The 15,812-nt window shown below is 53.0% G+C and overlaps 1 protein-coding gene across 2 annotated transcripts in view; it reads left to right on the forward strand.

Moving 5' to 3' along the window:
• Window positions 1-15,812, forward strand: part of LOC140396944 (histone acetyltransferase KAT6A-like) — a 616,358-nt gene that overhangs the window by 550,176 nt on the left and 50,370 nt on the right. For both annotated transcript variants that reach the window (XM_072485891.1, XM_072485892.1), the window contains exon 9: window positions 15,516-15,631. In XM_072485891.1, coding sequence (XP_072341992.1) covers window positions 15,516-15,631 — 116 coding nt within the window. The remainder of the gene's footprint in view (window positions 1-15,515; window positions 15,632-15,812) is intronic.

Below are 15,812 nucleotides of genomic sequence, written 5' to 3' on the forward strand. Positions count from 1 at the left end.
CCCCCCTCCCCCATATCCCCCATATTCCCCCCTCCCCCATATTCCCCCCTCCCCCATATCCCCCCCTCCCCCATATCCCCCATATTCCCCCCTCCCCCATATCCCCATATCCCCCCTCCCCCATATCCCCCCTCCCCCATATCCCCCCCTCCCACATATCCACCCTCCCCCATATCCCCCCTCCCCCATATCCCCCATATCCCCCCTCCCCCATATCCCCCCCTCCCCCATATCCCCCCTCCCCCATATCCCCCCTCCCACATATCCCCCATATTCCCCCCTCCCCCATATCCCCCCTCCCCCATATCCCCCCTCCCCCATATCCCCCATATCCCCCCTCCCCCATATCCCCCATATCCCCCCTCCCCCATATCCCCCATATCCCCCCTCCCCCATATCCCCCCCTCCCCCATATCCCCCCTCCCCCATATCCCCCCTCCCACATATCCCCCATATTCCCCCCTCCCCCATATCCCCCCTCCCCCATATCCCCCATATCCCCCCTCCCCCATATCCCCCATATCCCCCCTCCCCCATATCCCCCATATCCCCCCTCCCCCATATCCCCCCTCCCCCATATCCCCCATATCCCCAAGTGAATCCAGCCCTAACCTTAACCTCTGCAATGCACGCGCAACCGATGGCGTGCATTCATATACCTGCCTAACACTGTTGCCTTTTACCCCTGCCACCACCCCCCCCCCCCCCCCCCCCAGGAGAAGCGCGCACACAACAATAGGGAGCATGTGAGGACTGGAGGAGGGCCCGCTGATGAGAGGCCACTGACCGTACACGAGGAAAGGGCCCTGGAACTGGCTGGCGGACCTGACGACCGGGAGGTTGCTGATGCAGAGGTCGGGGCCCCACGAGCAAGTGAGCCACCAACAGCCCGTCCCCATATCCCCCCTCCCCTATATCCCCCTCTCCCGTATCACCTGATCACTGCCTGATGTCTAACCATGCATGCTTCATTGTGTATCGCAGGACCAAACGTCCAGGCACCCATCCCCGCAGATGCAGACCGCCCGCAGGATGCCCCTCGGAGACCACGGGAGACGGAGAGACCCGAACCCTCCAGCATGCGACGCCCGCAGGATGCCCCTCGGAGACCACGGGAGACGGAGAGACCCGAACCCTCCAGCATGCGACGCCCGCAGGATGCCCCTCGGAGACCACGGGAGACGGAGAGACCCGAACCCTCCAGCATGCGACGCCCGCAGGATGCCCCTCGGAGACCACGGGAGACGGAGAGACCTGGAGCAACAGGGAGACGACACCCCCGTCACGTGCGGGAGCGACCACCCAGCGATGAGGGGGGCAGCCACAGGCCCCCGTCACATCCGAGCCAGGACACCACTACCCAGGACACCACTATCCAGGACACCCCTACCCGGGACACCACTACCCAGGACACCCCTACCCGGGACAGCACTACCCGGGACAGCACTACCCAGGACACCCCTACCCGGGAAGACGAAATACCGGACAGTGACTCAGAGTGGATGGGTGGAGACGAACCCCCACCCCAAAGTGCCATGGACTCAGAGTGGGACGAAGAGCACGACACAACGCCACTGCTGTCACCAACACCCTCCACCATCGCAGAAACACTCACCACGGTTGGGCACTTTAGTGATGAGGCGTCTGGTACACTCACTGGTGCGCACAACACAGCCGTCCCGGTACAGCAGGTGGAGGTAGGAGCAGCAGAGGGACCGGGCGGTCGGAGGGCAGCCCAGGCCAAGCGAACATCTGCCGCCCAGATGGATCCCGGGTTCCTGCAGTTACCACACCCACACATAGATCCGATGCAACCACCGACACGGAGACGAGCGAATAGGGTGACGGGTGGCTTGCGGCGGCTGCGGTCGCAGGTGGAGGAGTCCACCCGCGTCCAGGAGCTGGGAGTGGTCCCGGTCATGCGTGCCACCCAGGCTGACACCGCACGGGTGGCGTCCGCGGTGGAGGCAATGGGTGCGACGGTGTCAGACATGGGGAACGGTTTGCGAGGCCTGGGGCCTTCCGTGCAGGCGGCGTCTGTGGCCCAGGAAATGGCTGCCCTCTCACAGGAGGCCATGAGCCAGTGCCAGCGCCAGATGGCAGAGGCGCTCAACGCCATAGCCCAGTCTCAGCAGGCCATGGCCCAGTCTCAGCAGGCCATAGCCCAGTCTCTGCAGGCCATGGCCCAGTCTCTGCAGGCCATGGCCCAGTCTCAGCAGGCCATCGCTGAGGGCATCGGCGCCAGTGGCCATGTGCGAGCTGGCGTCGCACTGTCGCAGACAGGGTTCGACAACCCCCTGGGCTCCATGGCTGCAAACCTGCAGACCCCTGTCGATACCAGCACGGGCCTCCAGGACTGGCAGCGCCAGATGTCGGGGGCGCGTCGGATGGCCAGTCCGTTCGCATCCCCCACCCATGTAGAGGCCTGGGGGCCATCGGGCACCCCGAGGGAGGAGGAGGTGGTGTGGTCCATCCCGGCTCCCTCTGTAGGGGAGGTCCCGGTACACCGCGACACCTCGGACTCCCCCCCTTCCGTCCCAGGTGCATCGGGTGGGCAACGGGCAGGACAGGCTGGCAGCTCGCCATCCCAGTCGCCCGGGCCGCAGCCTGGCCCATCTAGGCCAGGACGCCCCAGGAAACGGCCGCCAAAGGGATCCAGTGTCAGAGGGCAGGAATCACAGGAGTCCACCTCCAGTTCTGCTGTACCGTCTGGGGAACCACGTAGACGTAGTCAAAGGGCCCGTAAGGCCAAACAATTAGACACTGAGTAAGTTGGCACGGGTGCAGGGCACAGATGAGTTTTAGGCGCTAGGGCACGTGCATGAACTCCTTTGGTTATTAAAGTCAATGTTACACCTACCGAAGCTGCCTTTATGCTCTGTCCAAAGTGTGCGGGGGTGTCATGTACGTTGAGCGCAAGTGTGTGTGTGAGGGGTGGTCTTACCTCAGCCCCAGGTGAGTCTGCCCCCTTCCCCCTGGGCCGCCATCAACATCCCCCGGGCAGAGGACGGGACCGTGCGCTGCAGTATCACAGCCGCATGCAGGGATGGTCCGGGTGGATGGTGGTACTGTGGCCATGGGTCAGACATAGTCCAACGATGTAGAGCCAGGAGCTCATCGGAGGCGGGCTGTCATCATTCTCCATGGCCTGCGATAGACACGCGTCCACCCGCAACTGGGTGAGCCCGGCCCGTTGTGCCGCCGGTGGATCGGCAATTGGGAGTGGGGGGGTGGTGTGCATGCGGGTGGGGTGTGTGGGGTTGGGGAGGGGGGTGATGGTGCTGGGTGGATGGATGGGTGGGGGGTGTGGGTGGTCGGCTGTTGTCATGGTGTGCGGTCTGTGGCCATACTACCCGATTCCCACGCCCATCTAGTCAGTGAAGCGGGCGTCTATCAGTCTGTCCCGTGCCCGCTGGGCCAGCCGGTAACGGTGGACAGCCACCCGTCTGTGTCTACCCCGTCTGCCCTGACCATTGCCCCCATCCCCCTCATCTGGGGAGGACTGGGCCTCTTCCTGCTGCTCCTCCACTCCGCCCTCCTCTGCCTGCGGCACATCGCCCCTCTGCTGGGCTATGTTGTGCAGGACGCAGCACACCACAATGATGCGGCCGACCCTATCTGACCGATACTGGAGGGCGCCCCCAGAGAGGTCCAGGCACCTGAAACGCATCTTCAGCACGCCAAAGCACCTCTCGATCACTCCCCTTGTCGCTACATGGGCATCATTGTAGCGGTTCTCCGCCTCATTGCGTGGCCTCCGTATAGGCGTCATCAGCCACGATCGCAATGGGTAGCCCCTGTCGCCCAGCAACCAGCCCCTCAGCCGGGGATGGCGTCCCTCGTACATGCCGGGGATGGATGACCGCGACAACACGAATGAGTCGTGTACACTGCCTGGGTAACGGGCGCAGACGTGCAGGATCATCATGCGGTGGTCGCAGACCACCTGTACGTTCATCGAATAGGTCCCCTTCCTATTAGTGAACACGGCCCTGTTATCTGCAGGTGGCCGCACGGCGACGTGCATCCCATCGATCGCGCCCTGGACCATGGGGAACCCGGCAATGGCAGAGAAGCCCACGGCCCGGGCATCTTGGCTGGCCCGGTCCACGGGGAAGCGGATGTAGCGGTGCGCCATGGCATAAAGGGCATCTGTCACTGCCCGGATGCACCGATGCACCGATGTCTGCGATATGCCGGACAGGTCCCCACTCGGTGCCTGGAATGACCCCGTTGCATAAAAGTTCAGGGCCACCGTAACCTTGACGGACACGGGGAGAGGGTGTCCCCCGCCAGTGCCACGCGGTGACAGGTGTGCCAGCAGGTGGCAGATGTGTGCCACGGTTTCCCGGCTCATCCGGAGTCTCCTCCTGCATTCCCGGTCCGTGAGGTCCTGGTATGACTGCCGGGGCCGGTACACACGGGGCGCCCTCGGGTGCCTCCGTTGCCGTGGGGCCGCGACGTCCTCCTCCCCCTCCTCGTCCTGTCGGTCAGGTGTCCCTCCAGCCTGGGCGGCTGCCGCCTGCCCCTCTGCGGCAGCCTGCGCCGCCTCTCTGGCACGCTCCTCCTCCTCCTCCTCCTCCTCCTCCTCCTCATCCAGGGCAACATAGACATGAGCGGCTGCCACCACGGCGGCCAACATCGCTGGATGATCTGAAAACATGACGACCTGGTGGGGGGGAGGGGAACGACGACATGTCATCATTGCCCATATCCCCTCCTCCCCCCAGCCAGGTGGCATGGACCGCATGGGTCCAACTGTTGGAGGCTGGCACCTGGCCAGGTGGACCAACTCATTTGCCCTCCCATCACCCACCCCGGCACGGACCCCCCCCCGCCCCAACCTCCACCCCAGCACGGACCCCCCCCCAACCTCCACCCCGGCACGGACCCCCTCCCCAACCCCCAACCTCCACCCCAGCACGGACCCCCCCCCCCCAACCTCCACCCCGGCACGGACCCCCTCCACAACCCCCAACCTCCACCCCGGCACGGACCCCCCCCCCCAACCTCCACCCCGGCACGGACCCCCTCCACAACCCCCAACCTCCACCCCGGCACGGACCCCCTCCACAACCTCCACCCCGGCACGGACCCCCTCCACAACCCCCAACCTCCACCCCAGCACGGACCCCCCCCCCCCAACCTCCACCCCGGCACGGACCCCCTCCACAACCCCCAACCTCCACCCCGGCACGGACCCCCTCCACAACCCCCAACCTCCACCCCGGCACGGACCCCCTCCACAACCTCCACCCCGGCACGGACCCCCTCCACAACCCCCAACCTCCACCCCAGCACGGACCCCCCCCCCCCAACCTCCACCCCGGCACGGACCCCCTCCACAACCCCCAACCTCCACCCCGGCACGGACCCCCCCCCCCCAACCTCCACCCCGGCACGGACCCCCTCCACAACCCCCAACCTCCACCCCGGCACGGACCCCCCCCCCCAACCTCCACCCCGGCACGGACCCCCTCCACAACCTCCACCCCGGCACGGACCCCCTCCACAACCCCCAACCTCCACCCCGGCACGGACCCCCTCCACAACCCCCAACCTCCACCCCGGCACGGACCCCCTCCCCAACCCCCAACCTCCACCCCAGCACGGACCCCCCCCCCCCAACCTCCACCCCGGCACGGACCCCCTCCACAACCCCCAACCTCCACCCCGGCACGGACCCCCTCCACAACCTCCACCCCGGCACGGACCCCCTCCCGGCACTCCCCCGGAGCCCAGCCTACTCTAACCACCCCCCCCCCCCCCCCGCCGCACACACACACAAGCCGAGACACACCTCTTCTCAGGCAATCAGTCTGCGGCCACGCCATTTCCTGCCCAGAGCCAACCCCCCAGGCCGTCACTCACCTCCTCGCTGGTCGGCGTGAGCCTGGAGCACCGGGTCACGCCGATGAAAAGGAGGTTTGATTGACGTCGACGTGAACGGTCATCACGTCGACGGGACTTCGGCCCATCCGGAAGGGAGAATATCGGCAGGCCGAAAATCGGCTGCCTTGCGCAGGCCCGTGACATTCTCCGCGGCAGCGGCGCCATTAACGCCCCGCCGACTTTTCTCCCTTCGGAGACTTCGGCGGGGGCGGGGGCGGGATTCACGGCGGCCAACGGCCATTCTCCGACCCGGCGGGGGGTCGGAGAATGACGCCCCAGATATTTCATTGACCTCTGAAGTCTGCTGTTCCACTTTAAATCTAGTTCCTGCAATTGTCCCTTTAACTCTGAACACTTTTTGTTTTACTTTTCCTTGAATTCTTCTGAACAATTGTCCCTGTTGTCTGAATCCAGTCATCTTAAAGACTCTTTCTGTCCCAGTTCCTGGTTATCTGAACAGTAACTTGTACTTAAAGGAGCCCGTCTCTTTGCAGCTCCCATTCTGTCCAGTCTTTCCTCTGGCAGAGTTCAGAGATGTTCAGTCCGGGTAATCCTGTCTCCGACTGCCCACAAATTCAGCTAAAACTAAAATGTAAAAGCTTCTCAACTTTACAAGGCCCCAGTTACTAAGCAACACTGCATACCTTTGCTGGCCTATTTATTTACCCTTCAAGCTGTAGCCCCCTCCAAGCACAATAGAAACACATTTGGAACTTAACCAGCTCCCACACCTACAAGCGCCTTTGTCCAGCATGAATCTCGCTATACCCTTCCAGGTGCAGAAACATTCAATTAAACCCACTTAAAACTATACCTTATTTCTAACGTTTACCAATACAAATATAAATGGACCTTATTTTCCTAACAAACAAGTGCTATTCAACCCAATGTAATATTAGAGTCATAATTTATTGAAGCCTTTCATTGTACGCGTTAGAATATTTTGCTACTCCTATGTACTCGAATCAATTTTCGTAGGGGACATAATTTCACAAAATGTAAGGCATTATAAATATAGTTTATAAAGAACTCCCCAGCGACCGAGTAACAATCCACTGGAATGATGACGTGCAGTGGTGGGCGGGATTATAGGTTTCCATGGAAATGGAGCTCGATTGGCTGATGGGCCTGCTTTGCACATTGTTCGTAGAAGTGCACTTGGGACAAAGAAGAATATGGAAAAGCAGTGGGCAAAAAAGCCAGTGTAGCACAATCAAGCACTCACGAGACGGGATGAGAAGGAGTCGAACGATGGCTTTATTACGCAGACTTATTCCCCAGCAGCACAGTTACAGAATGCAGCTGCTGGAAGAACCCGGGCTCTTATACTCCGCCTTACTGGGTGGAGCCAGTAGGTGACTGATCCAATCGGGACCCAGTGTCTATCCACCAATAGCCTCTCGGCATCACGGTACCTTAATACCCTGAATACATACCACCACAGCCAGTGTGTGTATTTTGATCTGTTTTATAATTACATGCTTTTACTTGCTGTGGCGAAAAACCTTGAAGGTTGAATGCTTGTTCCTGCACGTAATGCTTCAACAGACCTTTCAGTTAAAAGGTGTGCCTTTAACTGGCCTCACGTGACAAGATCATTTTCCTGGAAAACGAGACCAGATATTCAGGTTTCAGATCGCTGGAAGCATATGATGTAATGTTGCTGCTTTCAGAAATGTTTGAGGCCAGGAAAAGGAGAAACAGTCTTCTTCAATTATTTTCAAATATTTGTGGATGTGATTACTGTTAAGTGGAGTGGCCAGAACTTTGCAAAAGCAGTGATTTGCTCATGATCAGCTTTTTCCTGTAGGTGAAGCATATTTCTTTGGCTTTCCACAGTGTGTGTGACAATGATGTCATTGTTTGCACAAGGTTTTTTTTCCTCGAGTTACCTGCAAAGTACCTCATTAACTGCATCACAGCTACAACAGCGCCCATGCACAGGGAAGTACTGCTTGGGGATGCATGTTGATATCCCCGTGGAGGATGTATGCTACCTATTGTGCTCGCCATAGCTGTGAGCTGAATGATCTGTTCATTGGTTGTTTTTCATTCTTATCTCTCTGTGTTCTTTGACAGTTCTTCTAATTTGCTTGCCTGCACTCTTGAAATGCGGCAAAGAATTTGACACTGAAGTATCACCTGAGACACGGAGTTTCATAATCACACGTAGTATTTCTGCCAAAGATCATAACCAATACTTTAAATTGTGGCCTTTTTCACTCTGATGGGTGGTATTTAGTGGAAATACAAACCAGTTACAACACAGGAAAGTCAGTCCGCGAACCAGTTTTTCCAGCACAAGTATTGCTGGAAACACTCAGCGAGCCTGGCAGCATCTGGGAAGAGAGAAAGAATTAACATTTCGAGTCTGTATGACTCTTCTTCAGCTGTGTTTTCCCAGCACTTTCTCTTTTTGTTTCAGATTTCCAGCACTTTGTTTCAGTTTTTGTCAGCATTGGTCCTCTGCATAAGCAGATAGTTCTACTTGTGTTTGTTCGTAAGCATACTGTGTCGGATCCTTGTGCAGCAATTTCATCCCTGCCACAAACTTAGACCTAATCCAAAATTTCTGCGACACAGCAAACAGTTCCACACCACCCTGTCAAACGCCTTCCCCACATCTAATGCCACCAGACTCGATGGGCCGAATGGCCTCCTTCTGCACTGTAAATTCTATCTATCTACCACCTCCAGCTCCTTTCCCCCTGCCAGAGAAAGCAGCGCATTCAGCAGCCGCCTCACTTTCAGTGACAACTGCCTGCCCTGGATAAACGCCGTCTGATCCTCCCAACCACCTTCGGGAGGCACTCGTCCAACCTCCACATCACACCTTCGCCAGTATCTTAGCATCCAAGTTCAGTCGAGAAATGGGCCTGTGTGACCCACACTCTACCAGATCCTTATCCTTTTTAATTAATAGTGAGATGGATACCTGCCCCATTGTCTCCCCAACCCAAATATTACTCCCCAATCCATCGCATCCTCAAACATTTCTACCATCATCAGTGCCCGCTTATCCTTAAATTGTTCATAAAATTCCACTGAGAACCCATCCGGCACCCTACCCGACTGCCTTTTCCCTTTCGATGCCTGCACTTCTTCCATCACCTCATTGGCTCCTTCAGTCCCGCCCACTCCTCCTGCCCCCTCCCACCCGACACTCCAGTCGCTCCAGGAACTCCTTCATATCTGACGTACCCTCTGATGATTCATACAAGTCTTCAAATGTCTTATTCGTCTGCTCCGGTGCCACGACTAGCCCGCCCGTTCCATCTCTAATGCGCACAATCTCCCTCGCAGCCGCCTGTCGATGGAACTGGCCCGTTAGCAATTGACTGCGCCTTCTCTCCAAACTTTCAAACGAACCCCCCACTCACCTCAGCTACCGAACCGCCCTCTCTGTGGATAGAAAATCAAACTTGGCCTGCCACTTTTTCCTCTTCACCAAAAGCCCCGGTTCCGGATCCTCGGCATATCTGCCATTTCCCTCCAAAATCTCCTCTATCAACCGCTGCCACGCCCCCCTATCCTTAAATGAAATGACCTCGCTCCTCACTACCGCCTTCAATGCCTCCCCTTTCCGGTTAATCCCCACATACCCTTCAATCACCTTCCCCATTTTAGTACAAAACTTTGGGTCTGCAATCAACCTCACATCTGCCTCTGAGCTGGCCCCTTCTCCAAAACCACATCTACCCAGTGTGGAGCATGGTCCGATATCATGATCGCCGAATACTCTGTCTTCCTCACCCCAGCTAGCAGCGCATTCCCTACCACACAAAAGTTGATCCTTGAGTACACCTTATGCACCAGCGAGAAAAACAAGTACTCCCTATCTCGTGGATGTAAAATCCTCGACGGGTCCACTCCTCCCATCTTCTACATAAACTCAGTCTGTGCCCCTGGTCCGCCACGACCTTCTCCAGCTGGGACCTCACTCATTTGCCCACTGGTATCGCCGCCTCCCCCCCCACCCCCCCAACCCCCTGCTGTTGAAGCCCAAATGAAACACCTGGCTCACTCAGCCCTTCCTCAGCCTCATCTGGTCCTTCACCCTCAGATGGGTCTCCTGTAACAGCACCACGTCTGCTTTGAGGCCCTTCAAGTGTGAGAAAATGCACTCTCATCACTGGTCCCCCCGTCCCGTCCCCAACCCTCACATTTCCATGTTACTGCTGTTATGGGCCAGCGTTTAGAGAACCCCAAAGTGTATCATGGAGTTCACCTGACCCACAACTTTTAACAGATTGTGGTTAAGTGGAGCACATGGGCCTACTTTACAGGTGTGGTGCTTCTGAGAGCTGAACTACTTTTAAATTAAAACAATGTTTATTTATGAAACCAGTTAACACTTTATAAACCCACAGTAAACATCTTAACAACTATCAACACCAATAAATGCCCCAAACAATACAGTACTCTATAAGTAACTCTTAATCTTTCCTTGCAACATCCATAAGACAAAAGAAAAACCTTTTTACAGAAAGACATCAGGTTTAACTTCTCCACAGAAACAGGTATTACTGTTAAATCACCAAAGGATCGGGAGACAGTCTTTAGATTGCAGAGAGAGATCCATACACAGCCGCTTGCTTTGCCTGCAGCTATCCAGCTCTCAAAACAAAACTAAAACACACCCTGTAGCAGACAGCTCAAAGCGAAAGTAAAAGCAGACAGACAGCCCAGCTCCACCCACTCTCTGACATTACTGATAAACACCCATTTCTTAAAGGTACACCCACCACAGCTATTTTATAAACACCCATTTCTTAAAGGTACTCTTACATGACACTGCTCTGATCAGGGGTCACACTCCTGTGCAAAACAGTTATCAATCTCTTCAGCTGAATACACAACAAGTCTCCATTGGTTCTACATATTCCATTATTCTTTGCATGTTTTATACATTATATAATGAGAAGAATGAGATTTAAATCTTCAAGAGACGAGAAAGTTACTGACATGTTCTTGATGAATAAATAATTGGAACCAATATTTTACTTTACTAAACTTGGTGACTTGCATTGTATGTGGAGTATTGGTGCATTGTATGTGGAGTATTGGTGCATTGTATATGGAGTATTGGTGCATTGTATGTGGAGTATTGGTGCATTGTATATGGAGTATTAGTGCATTGCATGTGGAGTATTGGTGCATTGTATATGGAGTATTGGTGCATTGCATGTGGAGTATTGGTGCATTGCATATGGAGTATTGGTGCATTGTATATGGAGTATTGGTGCATTGTATATGGAGTATTGGTTCATTGTATGTGGAGTATTGGTGCATTGTACATGGAGTATTGGTGCATTGCATATGGAGTATTGGTGCATTGTATATGGAGTATTGGTTCATTGTATGTGGAGTATTGGTGCATTGCATATGGAGTATTGGTGCATTGTATGTGGAGTATTGGTGCATTGCATGTGGAGTATTGGTGCATTGCATATGGAGTATTGGTGCATTGCATGTGGAGTATTGGTGCATTGTGTATGGAGTATTGGTGCATTGCATGTGGAGTATTGGTGCATTGCATATGGAGTATTGGTGCATTGTATGTGGAGTATTGGTGCATTGTATATGGAGTATTGGTGCATTGCATGTGGAGTATTGGTGCATTGCATATGGAGTATTGGTGCATTGCGTATGGAGTATTGGTGCATTGCATGTGGAGTATTGGTGCATTGCATATGGAGTATTGAATAAATAATTGGAACCAATATTTTACTTTACTAAACTTGGTGATATGCATTGTATGTGGAGTATTGGTGCATTGTATGTGGAGTATTGGTGCATTGCATGTTGAGTATTGGTGCATTGCATGTGGAGTATTGGTTCATTGTATATGGAGTATTGGTGCATTGTATGTGGGGTATTGGTGCATTGCATGTGGAGTATTGGTGCATTGCATATGGAGTATTGGTGCATTGTATGTGGGGTATTGGTGCATTGCATGTGGAGTATTGGTGCATTGTATATGGAGTATTGGTGCATTGCATGTGGAGTATTGGTGCATTGCATATGGAGTATTGGTGCATTGTATGTGGAGTATTGGTGCATTGTATATGGAGTATTGGTGCATTGCATGTGGAGTATTGGTGCATTGCATATGGAGTATTGGTGCATTGTATGTGGAGTATTGGTGCATTGTATATGGAGTATTGGTGCATTGCATGTGGAGTATTGGTGCATTGCATATGGAGTATTGGTGCATTGTATATGGAGTATTGGTGCATTGTATGTGGAGAATTGGTGCATTGTATATGGAGTATTGGTGCATTGTATGTGGAGTATTGGTGCATTGTATATGGAGTATTGGTGCATTGCATGTGGAGTATTGGTGCATTGCATATGGAGTATTGGTTCATTGTATGTGGAGTATTGGTTCATTGTATATGGAGTATTGGTGCATTGTATGTGGAGTATTGGTGCATTGCATGTGGAGTATTGGTGCATTGCATGTGGAGTATTGGTGCATTGCATGTGGAGTATTGGTGCATTGCATGTGGAGTATTGGTGCATTGTATGTGGAGTATTGGTGCATTGTATGTGGAGTATTGGTGCATTGTATGTGGAGTATTGGTGCATTGTATATGGAGTATTGGTGCATTGCATATGGAGTATTGGTGCATATGGAGTATTGGTGCATTGTATATGGAGTATTGGTGCATTGCATATGGAGTATTGGTGCATTGTGTATGGAGTATTGGTGCATTACATATGGAGTATATGAAGTTTAGACAATGTGCATGTACAGGCTGTTCAGTTGTACGGGACATGGTGGTGAACCCCCAAATCGTTCTCATCTCATAATGTCCATCTCCGCCTTCCACACTTCCTAATCAGCATGTGAAGGAAAATTGTCAGAGTCCAACTCCCACAGCACCCGAGAGAAGCAAGCTCGTCCCAGCACAGTCATGGGAAATGGGCGATGCTGCTCACCAAGGCTAAATGCATCAGCACTGTGCGTTTTCCAACTAAATTGTTGGTGCAACTCCTGAGTCAAGAATTGTTTTCCGGTCTTTTCCCTTCAGTCTTATCAATCAGAGGCTGTCCACTACCATTTATCGACAGGAAATGACCACTCTTCAGCTGGTCATGCCGTTTTAGGAGTTGCATGTTTTTTTGAGTGCTTCTTCTGAGTTAAGTGCCAAGATAGAAAACAACATGAAACTCTGAATGGACCCTGAGACTGAACACTGTTGTACATTACCAAAAGGAGAAAGTGATTATTTAAAATGGTGGGGGGAGAAGGTCAGGGGTTTGTCTCCCCAAATAATTGCAGACACGTTTAAGGGCTCATTTGCAGAAAATTATATTGAAATCCTCCAGGTGGAGAATGACAGGTGAGTGTGGAAATGAGACAGAACGAAGATGAATGCCACCTCTCTTTTTGGAAGGAAAAAGAGTGACAGTGCAGTTAGTGGAATATTGGATAACAAAGTCCCAACAAGAAACGTAGTGTTGGAGGAGTTGGAATCCTTGAAGGTGGGTAAGTCACCAGGGCCGGATGGATTGTTTCCTAATGGGCGGGAGTCTCCATCCCACCGCACCAGATTTCTGGTATGGCGAGCCCCCAGGATTCTCCGTCTCTCTAGCCGGCCAATGGAGTTTCCCATTGTGGGTAGCCCCACGCCGTCAGGAAACTCCGGGGCTGCTGGTGAAACGGAAAATCCCGACAGCGGACAATCCAGCCCATAATCTTTATTATTGTCACAGGTAGACTTACATTAACCCTGCAATGAAGTTCCTGTGAAAATCTCCTCGTCGCCACACTCCGGCGCCTGTTCGGGTACACAGAGGGAGAATTCAGAATGTCCAATTCACCGAACAAGCCCGTCTTTCGGGACTTGTGGGAGGAAACCGGTGCACCCGGAGGAAACCCACGCAGACACGGGGAGAACGTGCAGACTCCACACAGTGACCCAAGCCAGGAATCGAACCCTGGACCGTGGAGCTGTGAGGCAACATTGCAAGCTGCTGTGCTGCCCACAAGATGTTGAAGGAGGTCATGGAGTAAATAGCAGATGCTCTGAGGATTATTTTCCAATCTTCACTCGACACAGGGAAGGCGCAAGAGGACTGAAGGAATGCAAATGTGCTTCCGCTGTTTAACAAGGGTACAAAGGAAATGCCAAACCATTATAGGTCGGTTAGTCTTACTTCGCTGGGCAAATTGTTAGAATCAATCCTGAGAGATCGGATAAACTGTCTCTTAGAAAGGCATGGATGGGTCCGTGATAGTCAGCATGCCTTGCTCAGAGAAGTTCACGCGTTACAAATTTGATTGACTTCTTTGAGGAAGTGACAAGGAGGATCAATGAGGGTAGTGCAGTGGATGTTGGCTGCATGGATTTTAGTAAGGCATCTGACAAGGTTCCACATGGCAGACTGGTCAAACAAGTAAAAGCCCGTGTTTCATATATTAGTGATTTTGTCTTGATCATGGGGGGGTGGGCATGATTGGGAAATTTGCAGACGGCACAGAAATTGGCCGTGTACTGGATAGTGTAGAGGATAGCTGGAAGCTCCAAAATTATAGAGGTGGGTTGGTGGAGTGCGGAGGAAAATGGCAGGTGGAGTTAACTCTGCTAAGTGTCAGTAAAAGGGAATACACAATAAACAGGAATATACTGAAAAGTAGATACAGAGAAGATAGGAGCAGGAGGAGGCCTTTTGGCCCTTCGAGCCTGCTCCGCCATTCATCACCATCATGGCTGATCATCCAACTCAATAGCCTAACCCTGCTTTCTCCCCAGATGAAGTGAGAGATCTTGGCATGGACAGGTCCCGAAAGGTTGTAAAGAAGACATATGGAATGCTGTCCTTCATTGGAGAGGTATCGAGTACAAAAGTAGGGATATAATGATGGAACTGTCTAAGATACTGGTGAGGCCAGAACTGCAGTATTGTGCACAGTTCTGGTCACCACAAAGATGGAATTGCTCAGAGTGCCGAGGAGATTGTTGCCAAGGCTGGAGAATTTAGTTACGAGGAGAGATTGGGGAGGTTGTTTTCCTTGGAACAGAGATGGCTGAGGGGTGATGTGATTAAGGTGGACAAAATTCTGAGGAGAAGTGAGAGACAGGAGGAACTTGTTTTCCTTAGCAGAGAGTTCAAAAAGCAAGGGTCGTAGAGTCAAGCTAAGTGGCAGAAGGATGAGAGGGGGCATGAGGAAAGGGCTTTTTACGCAGAAGTTAGTGGGGGTCTGGAATTGACTGCCCGAGTTGGTGGTGGAGGCAGAGACTCTAAACTGTTTTAAAAAGTACCTGGATCTGCATCTTACATGCTATAAGTTACCGGGCTATAGACCAGGTGCAGGAAGGTGGCGTAGAGAGGGCACCCGGGTGGACAAGATGGGCGGAATGGCCCCCTCCTGTGTTTTACCATTTCTCTGGTTTTCTATGGTTCTATATGCAGGCGTCTACATGGAATCAAGACACAGCAAATTCCCTGGAAACCTGTATCACGGTAAACATGTGCATAGTCCATTAGAAAAATAGTCTTGTTCAGGTTGCCTAAACTGAAGTTGAGAAAATCATTTGCTTGTCAAAGAATATCTAGAAGACCAAAACAATTGACAAACTTTGCTATTAACCACGTGTGTTTCTCCTCAACAGAAAGTTGGAGTCACTGGCCCACCGGATCCACAAGTTCGCTCGCCTTCTGTTATTGAATTTGGGAAATATGAGATCCAGACCTGGTATTCTTCCCCATATCCCCAGGAATACACCAGGTACTGTATGTTTAGCTGGAGTTTGGTTTTCTCCTTCTCTTTATTCCTTTTTTTGGAAACTAATAATAAAACTAATTTCATGCAGGGAGAGTAAAAAAGAAAGACTTGCATTTATGTAGCGTTTTTCACCACCATCGGACATCTCAAAGCACGATACGCCCAATGTAGTGCGTAACAAAGC

The sequence above is a fragment of the Scyliorhinus torazame genome, chromosome 20 (assembly GCF_047496885.1).
Source record: "Scyliorhinus torazame isolate Kashiwa2021f chromosome 20, sScyTor2.1, whole genome shotgun sequence".
In the NCBI taxonomy this organism is placed as follows: Eukaryota; Metazoa; Chordata; class Chondrichthyes; order Carcharhiniformes; family Scyliorhinidae; genus Scyliorhinus; species Scyliorhinus torazame.